The 9,463-nt window shown below is 35.8% G+C and overlaps 1 protein-coding gene across 1 annotated transcript; it reads left to right on the top strand.

Annotated features, from left to right (window-relative positions):
- The first annotated feature begins 3,258 nt into the window (after window positions 1–3,258).
- LOC148624115 (uncharacterized) lies at window positions 3,259–8,555 on the top strand. Its single transcript, XM_088566630.1, has 4 exons — window positions 3,259–3,533; window positions 3,793–4,058; window positions 5,441–5,516; window positions 8,225–8,555. The coding sequence occupies exons 1-4, from the start codon at window positions 3,531–3,533 to the stop codon at window positions 8,279–8,281; spliced, it is 402 nt and encodes a 133-aa protein (XP_088422756.1). The 5' UTR covers window positions 3,259–3,530; the 3' UTR covers window positions 8,282–8,555.
- Window positions 8,556–9,463: the final 908 nt, after the last annotated feature.

Below are 9,463 nucleotides of genomic sequence, written 5' to 3'. Positions count from 1 at the left end.
AATAACATAATAACATCATGCACAAACATTTGTATAAACAAAACATTGCTATCATTTACATGTATAATGTTGTGGACGACGGTGACCAGCCAGAAAATTATAACGTTATACTTTGAATGAAAGCTTGGCAGTTGTTGATATAATCAATTGTTGCCTTGAGTATTGGGAGTGAGTTAGAGTTAAAAATCAAACTTATGTTGTTTTCTGTTAGTGAGTTGAAGTGGTTTATAATTTTTTAATTTTAGTTATTAATCATTTCTATAGTTAATGTAGGTGGGACAGTGCATGAAGAAATGGGTTTCATGTTCAATTTGATTTAAGTGACATGATTTGCAAATGCGTTCATTTGCTGGAATGTTTTTGTATCGTCCTCTCTCTGTTGAAAGAGAGTGGGTACTAATTCGGTATTTGCACATTATAGATCTGATTTGTATTTACATGTATCAAAATAAGATGGTTTTTTGTTAACCTTATAGATTTTATTAAAAAATAGAAGTTTCTTATTATCTCTCAATGAGTTGATTTTGATTACTGTGATCAATGATTACTGTGATCAATGATTCTTTGCTTTAAATGTTATATATTATGTTTAAGTATCAGTTAAAATGTAATTAAAACTAAGTTCTTTTATCCAATTGTGAACTGTTTTTAACCATTTATTATTTTGTGGAATATTTTTAATATTTCATTTACAAGGGTGTTTTTGGATTTAATAATGTGTCCCAGAACTTAATAACTTGAACCATAATGTTGACTTTGAGAGGTTGTCTTTTTAGTTCTGCTAAGCATGCAGAATTTGTTGCCTTGCCGTGAACACCAAGGATTTCTTTTATAAATTTTAAGTGAAGATGTTCAAATGGTTCACTATTTTTGAAATTACAATTGGTTCCCCAAATTTCACAGCTATATAGAATAATCGGGCTTATAAGCATGATTACAATTACATGACGAAACCATATAATACTGATGGAGATGAAATAAATAATTGCAATATACCAGAAAGACAAAAATGAAAGAATATGAATAAAAATATGAACACTTATTATCTTCCATTAGAAATTTTAAGATACGGAAAGATTCTAGAGAAGAATATCTATGTCAAATATACAACACCATTGGTGAAGAAAAACACAACAAACTCAGAAAAATCTACAAAATGCACTATCAAATTCACAGCTTGTGTTTACAAAACAATTAAAGACACACTTAAAATACCAATAAGTACAATACTGGTATACTGGTATACCAGTACTTACATAACTTACATATTTTTTCCGTAACTATGGCAAGCCGTTGTGGAATTTATTCCCTATTTATTTAGTTATCTACATGTTAATAATTCATCCATTTATTGATATTAATAAATCATTTATGCACATGTTATTAAATATTTATTGATATCAATAAATGGGGAATAAATTCCACAACAGCTTGCCATCCGTAACATCTTCTCAGGGAATGGCGACACTAATTTCCCGCGCAATTTTGATTTAGTCTGACATATAGCTGACCGATGACTTACAATAATTAACAATCTAATGATTGATTGATTGTTGGGGTTTAACGTCCGAGCAGCAATATTTCAGCTATATTCAGACGATGAACATTAATGAAAAAAAGGATAGGACACAAGGATAATAGGGTCGACAAATTTTGATTGCCACTAGAAAAAGGGAGGGATGTGTAGGGTCGGGCAATTTAGCCTCCTGTTGCGGAGCGCAAAGGTTCCTACTCCAATCGAATACCACATTTAATGTGCGAGGAACGTGACATCTTTCCCAACACGGTGCACCACTGGTTTGTGGTCAGATTTTCCGTATTATAGCCTGACAACCTCAACATGTAACACACCAGGGGTACCCCATTCCACCACCCGGGCACACATCCCAGTTGCTCTGTGGGCAGAGCGCCTAGCCCCCGGCTAGGTTTCTGAGCACTATTTAGTCGCCTTTTACGACAAGCTTAGCGCTGCTGCAGGCCTATTCTTTTGACACCCGGACCTGCATGGGGCATTAACTATCTAAACTGCATGTGCACTGTTCGTTGAACACTTTATTGTTAATTTAATTTTTTAATGATTTAAAAAAAAATCTTGATGAAATAAAAAAGAAACGAAACACTCATAACCATCAATTTGATTGTATGAAATTTTAAATAACTTTATTACGATTGTTTTAGACTCACCTATATTGATGCTGAGAAACTACATTCAACTGTACAGCTGAACGTGTAAATTTGGCATACTCTAATATGCAGGTGTCCGAGGGACTATAGTTTGATTTACATTTAACTAATCTAGGATCTCTCTTTAAGTAGCAGTCTTTCTAAAAATCAGACAAAAGGTCATTCATGCATGTCAAAAACCAACCGCATTCAGTTTTAATACCATCACTTGGGGTCCGTCGTTGTCTTTGTTGTTAACAATTTCTTCAAACTACTTCTTCTCTGAAACTGCTGAATAGATTTGCATGAAACTTATAATGACTATTCTTTATAGTATCCTGCACAAAATGACCGTTTGGATTTTTGATCGATTAAAAACATGGCCACCGGTACTAAAAATAGAACATAGGGGTCAGACAGCAGATTTTTGCATATATCTCCAAAACCGTTAGGTTTAGTCAAATTCTGAAATCAGGTAAAAGTATTCAGCATAATGAGACCTATCTGTGGTCAAATTTTGGTGAAAATCTGTTGACCCATGTTGGAGTAATTGCCCTTTTTTTGCTGTTTTTGATGTTACTTTCAAAAATCTTCTCAGAAACTACTATACAGAATTCAATGAAGTTCGTAATTTTTGTTTTTTATGGTATCCTTAACAAAATGACCTTTTTGATTTATGATAGGTTAAAATATATGACCGCCTTTACTAAAAATAGAACATAGGAGTCGCACACAGGCGCGTAGCTAAGGCCAAATTGAAGTGTAGGCAAAATTACGGCAGGGGGTCTGGGGCCGCTTAAGGCCCCCAGCAGGTCCAGGGGGCGAAGCCTCCTCCCCCCCCCCCCCGAAGGTCCGCGGAAATAGCGTTTTAGAGCATCATTTATGCCTCTCCTGGATGTATTTTATCTCCAAAAAAAATTGGCAAAATTAAGTGCAGGCAAAAGCTTTTTTGCCTAACGGCAGCTACGGGCCTGGCACAGTAGTTTTTTGCGTATACTTAAATCGTACATCACATGAAATATTAGAAGATATAATACTAATATATATATAAAATATATATATATATATATATATATATACTCAACGTGATAATTTTTCATTCTGTTTTCGTTCTACATATTTCCATTCCCATTCTTGTGCAGTGGACGCAAGTCGCTGAATTGAGTCTGACCTTTGAAACCGTTACTGTCTAGGTCTGACCTTTGTTACCTATTAACCCCACAAACATTTACTTATTCAACAGGTACATGCGTGACTTTCTGAGTACATATTCTGGACGGGAATTCCCCAGCCAACCGCTCTATTGCATTTGTGAGTAGAAATCGCTCATCTCATTTTTAAGTCAGCGGATAATACCATACAGGAACATGGTAAGAATACGTTTTCAGTCTCCTTACTGGGATTTTTCGAATTCAGATTACAGGTATCTCAATTCAACAGAACCTTAATTTTACTGGAGCTAATGTCTTGAAATAAATTATCTTGGTCTTAAGGCAACGAAGCGGTAGCCGAGTAGAAGTTTAATTACTCACTTCTCTAAGTTACATTGTACTTTGTTTTCTACAGATAATCAGTAAATGTCATTTTGAAATATACGTATTAGTATGAATTATTTTTTTATTCCGACAGGAGAAGGGACCCCCACCACCACCCTACAGTGGACCACCTCCAGTCCAACCATGTGCACCACCACCACACCAGCATTACGCACCGCAACATCCTCCTGCCCAACCACAGATGTATCCACAAGCGCCAGCTCAGCCGCAATACGCTGTTCCTGCACCAGCACCAGCTCCCATGATGCCGATGATGCCCATGATGCAGCAACAACAGTCATCAAACACAACAGTTGTAGTCGGTGGTGGAAATACTCAGCCTATAATTCGCAAACAGAGGTGGGTTTTATGATCTCCTGTGTTCGACCGTTAAAAGGGATGGATATACAGCATGTTCTTCAGTCAAAATATTGGATGGGTTTGCCTTGTTTACCTTGTCCTGAGGTCAAATATCTGGGCTTTAGCCCGTAAGACCCTTCTCAAATTTATCTTTTGGATATTGGAAGGGTTGCCAGGGCAGAGATAATTGACTATATTGTGATCTAGAGTTTAGATCCATACCATTGAAACTCTTGTTGTCGTCACGATCATCGTAAAGACTGCTTTAAAGTAGATATCTTTGGTCTTTCATGTACATTTATTTTTTTTATATAAATTTTAACCTTGATTTTGTTTTTGTTATCATATCCATTATGAATTTCTTTCATTTTTTTATTCTCTTATCACGCTGGAATGGGAACTGTCTGAAAATGTTTTTTTCCCACTTTTTATGATAATGAGTCTTCAGAATGTAAAAAATGGTTAATAATAAGTGGGATTGTTTCTGTGATATCGGACAACTTTTGCAGACAGTAGTTTTTTCAAAAGTTACAAACCCAAGTAAAATTCAATGTTTTAAGGTCTTTTAAAATATTGAAAATAAAAGTATACCTTCTTCAGAAATGGTGCTTCAAATACAATAAGTGTTCCGTCTTTTTACTAAAAATTATAGTGTCTAAACTTTTTAGTTTCCTCTAGAAACGGCGGGTCTCGCAGGTCTCCGATTACTTCGAGCAAGGGAATATCATATGGTTGTTGTCCTATTCTGCAAGAGTAATGCTCACAAAATTGACTTTTGTAGAAAATTCAATTTTGTCGCACAAAATAGACTTTTGTCTTACAAAATTGATTTTGTGACACAGAACTGATTTATGACACAAAATTGAAAATATGTAGTATGTTATAAATTTTGTAAATCTGAACTCATTTTTGTTGAACAAAATTCACTTTTGTCTGTACAAAATTGAATTATGAGTACAAAACCACAAGAGTCCCATTCGGCGCCCCGTACCTACAATTGCATTACTGAAAGTGATGACTTATTACTGAATAATTTTACACTCTGTTTTAAAGGGGTGTTATAAGCTCAGGGACTCCTTATTAATTTGCAAAAAATGAAAATAGCTATTTTTGTATGTGAATTCATGCATTAAAATTTGTTTATCAATGATTTTTTTTGGCACCCCTGATTACCCCCTTAGACGATTCTTTGGATCCGCCACCGAGGTTGTCCATTAGCAAGAATTCATCAATGCGAAAATAAACACATTGTAAGTTAAAAGTGCTATAGTGCTATGAGATAATCTTCCAAGCTAAATATCATTGTTCATTGAAGTGCCATAAAAAATTAAGAACAAAAGGGTTACTTTCATATCATGTATTGATCGCCTTTTGTGCTTTAGATTTGCAGACAATTTCATCGCCAACTTTCTCCTGACCCTGTTTTGCCCGTTCTGGATCATCATTTGGATTTGTTTGGTAAGTTCGAATTCTAATAAAACTTGTATGCAATCTGATAACAATAGGGTAAGTTGTCATAAAAAGTTCACTACTGTTAGTCGGCCGAATCACGGGGACTTATATGCTGCCATCTAGTGTAAGGATTGATTGATTGATTGTTGGGGTTTAACGCCCGAGCAGCAATATTTCAGATATATTCAGGCGATGAACATGAAGTGGATGATAAAATGAACATGAAATGATGATGAAATGAAAAATGGGATGAGACACAAGGATAATGGGGTAGACAAATTTTGATTGCCACTGGAATAGGGAGAGGTGGGTAGGGTCGGGCAATTTAGCCTCCTGTGGCGGAGCCCTATTGTTCCTATTGCGGGAGAATACCACAGTAGGGTTCTTTAACGTGCGAGGAACGTGGCATCTTTCCCAACACGGCGCACCACTATGGTTTGCGGTCAGGTTTTCCGTATTATAGCTTGACAACCCCTGCATGTAACACACCAGGGGTACCCCATTCCACCACCTGGGGCACACAAACCAGTTGCTCTGTGGGCAGAGCGCCCTAGCCCCGCCTAGGGTTCTGAGCACTATTTAGTCGCCTTTTACAAGCTTAGCGCTGCTGCAGGCCTATTCTTTTGACGCCCGGACCTGCACATGGCTCTAGTGTAAGGATACCCCCCGAGGGAACTTACACTAGTTGGCTGCATCAATTTAAGAGGGTGAATTGATGTAGCGTCATTTAGCTGTCAATTTGTTTTGTAATAAAACTAACTATATCAGTTTATTTTCATACATTACATCATTTAATTAGAATTTAAAAAATACTTCTTTACCAAAAAGATGTTATTTTTGAGGTTCACGACTTCCCTTTTTCTCCTATTCCGAAAGCAGGAGGTTCTGAACTCCCGCCGGGAGAGGAGATTCCGCAATGTATGATGAAATATCGTGAGGCGGGAGAGTTAACACGGGAGTCTCGTCGAACTTGATACAGATAAGGTGCTCGGTAATTTACAATGATTGATTTTTTTGTACAAAATTGTAGAAAGGGTGTAGTTTTCTTAAAATTACATCCGTTCGCTGCATCTAGTAGTTTTAAAGAAGGTTTATAGTTTACTTCTCTACAATATACTTGTTCCATAATAAAGTCAACATACGGATCTTACATCAGTATACTACTATGCATGTCATTCGTAATTGTCATTTTTCATCAGAATTGTTTTGTTTAAGGGAAAATGTAAAAACAGTAATACGGCCGTTTCGGTCCCAGACTTCTCAAAGTAATATTAGTATAATATGACACTGTAAAAATGTTTCGATTTAGCCTTCAGTATACCAAATCTTTGCTTGGATCCCTCATGAAGAACTATACATGGACATCCAAATTCCAGTAGTCGATTTAGCGTACCTTAAAAGTTTCACATACGTATACATTGTATTTCTTCAGAATCCTTGATCATGACCTTTCGTTCAAAATTAATGTGATGACACTTTATTTTTTTTCGACAAGTGTATTTAGGGAGTGTTATAAAATACACTCACTGTGCATTTGTAGGTATTTCAGCAGTAAGTAAAATTTTAGAAAGACTGGTGTTATGTTTCAGTGTTGCTTGGAAACATTCATATTGTTACACAAATAAGTATAAGTGATGAATAAAAGTTCCAAGTCAATACATTAAAAGTCATATGAAGATCTAGGGTCGATGGGCTTAGAGCGGGCTAGTGGGCTTAGAGCGGGCTAATGGGCTTAGAGCGGGCTAATGGGCTTAGAGCGGGCTAGTGGGCTTAGAGCGGGCTAATGGGCTTAGAGCGGGTCGATTGGCTTAGAGCGGGTCGATGGGCTTAGAGCGGGCTAGTGGGCTTAGAGCGGGCTAATGGGCTTAGAGCGGGCAAATGGGCTTAGAGCGGGTCGATGGGCTTAGAGCGGGCTAGCTCTCCATACTAAACTTACTTTAAGAAGTAATATATGATAATAACTTTTGAACCAAAAACACAGAACAAAAGAAAAATATGTCAGGGTCTTGCTAATTTCTTTGACAATAATCAAATCTATGGGCTACAGAGTCGACCATGACGACTGATAAAATATTTTTCACCCAAAAATACAATGCTAAAAGCCTCTTATCAGCCATCTTGTGCTTATAGAAGATATATTTTGTTTTCTTATACAGTTGTATCACAGAACGCGAAAAAAAAACCTACATTTTTAGGGCTGAAACAGTGCTTGTTTGGAAGTTGCCAAACAAAAGTGTTATAAATGCACTGTCATCAATTATTGTTGCTAATTTTTGGACTTCTTTTCTGATTTTTCACAAATTTCAATGTATAGTAACAGAAGTTTTTCCCACAGATTCCTATGAAAATTTTAAACATGCATTTTTTTTTAAATTGGCCTTTCCTTATGGCTCGAATCCAGTGGAAATGGCCTAGGTCATTGTGGATAATGGGTGAACAAAGTTATAAAGATGAAAGAAATGAGATATATATGTCAGGAAGACCACAATCCACAACTGAAAATAACCATACAGTATACACGTTATTTTCAAGCGTTATAGTGTTCTTATTTCAGTCGAGTGGCCAAAATATTTGAACAAAAACATAGAAATTTATCTTTCAAAATGTTTTATATGGGCTCATATGGAAAGTCTTCGAATTATTTCATAATTATAACATGCTTTCTGAAGTAAAAATCTATCGTTGTACAGTAAAAGACACCTGTTTTATTACAGTGTATTTGTGAGCCTAGAACCCCAGCTATGGCAGTGACACGGGCGGTTGCGTACTAGGGGGGAGATTTCAGGCAACTTGCGAAAGATTTGTTGGAATAAACGTTACAAACTGTTCCCAGATGATGTGATAAAAGTTTGCCAAAGAGAGTATGTATTCTGGAACAGACGGAATGGTGGATTACAATTTTGTAATATATGTAATGTACAAATGCATACCATATATATATATATATGTTATTTATTATATGTTAATTGTGTAGAATCGTGCCTTTGAACTATGTATGTTACTTGCTGCTACACATGTATCATCAAGCAATAAATAATATATACTGAAGAAATTTGTTTTTATTATTTAAAACCTTAATAGCCAATTGTCCTTTTTCTCAAGGAAAATTACTCTACAGAACCTTTATTAAAACTTGTAAAAATCACCTACATTGATGCTCAATTACCTCTAAATCAAACTTTATGCTTTAAAATTTAACAATATGTTCATTCAAGACCATCTTAGAGAAAGATTAAGCAGGTCTATAGACACCTAGAGGCTCTAAAGAGCCTTAATCGCTCACCTGGAGAATAGAAATAGCATTGGATCATTTTAACCAAAAAAAATTAATCTAAAGGGCTATACAAAGAGGATCATAAAAGTGCATTAACCCTCAATGAGGTCATCAGCCTTGTCAAGTACTCATATGGGTACAGAGTAGTTGATCATTTATAACTGGCCAATCAGGAGCTTAGATAGCCCCTAGAGGCCATCTTGTTAATCAAGCAAAAGCAAAATTTTATCAAGTATAAAAATTGTCCTTTTATTTATTTCTGCCAAGTTTGGTTTCTATTGATTTAATTAAACGGAGATACAGAAATCTGTTATATAAGTTTCAGTAGAAAGCCACCTGCTATGCCAACAGAGCCACGCAAAACTAGATCATTAGTAGAGGACATTGAGGTTTGATAGCCTCTGGGGCAATTAAAAACCAAAGTATATCTTTCACAGATGCTCCTCCATACATCATATTTGCAAAGTTTGGTTGAAATTTGGCGCACAATTTTTGTGTGGTTGAGCAAAATATTAAAAGTTAACTGATGCAAAGAGATGGGACCTTTGGTCTAGGTGTGTTGAAATAGGTATGTCTAAGCTTAAGAAGACAAAAAATTAAAATATGCAAGTTTTCTGGATAATTTGTTTTAACAAATTGCTAATTCTTGAGGTATTATTAAACTAAACAAATATATTTG

This window comes from Perna viridis, chromosome 2 (assembly GCF_037379345.1).
Source record: "Perna viridis isolate PV_CMFRI_1.1 ecotype Kerala chromosome 2, ASM3737934v1, whole genome shotgun sequence".
Classification (NCBI taxonomy): domain Eukaryota; kingdom Metazoa; phylum Mollusca; class Bivalvia; order Mytilida; family Mytilidae; genus Perna; species Perna viridis.
The sequence above is the reverse complement of the archived record's forward strand: the minus strand, read 5'-3'. Positions and strand labels throughout refer to the sequence as shown.

Coding starts and splice junctions, on each gene's coding strand:
- LOC148624115 (XM_088566630.1), top strand. Junction 4,059..5,440: donor CCTATAATTCGCAAACAGAG/GTGGGTTTTATG, acceptor TTTGTGCTTTAG/ATTTGCAGACAATTTCATCG. Junction 5,517..8,224: donor TCATCATTTGGATTTGTTTG/GTAAGTTCGAAT, acceptor GTTTTATTACAG/TGTATTTGTGAGCCTAGAAC.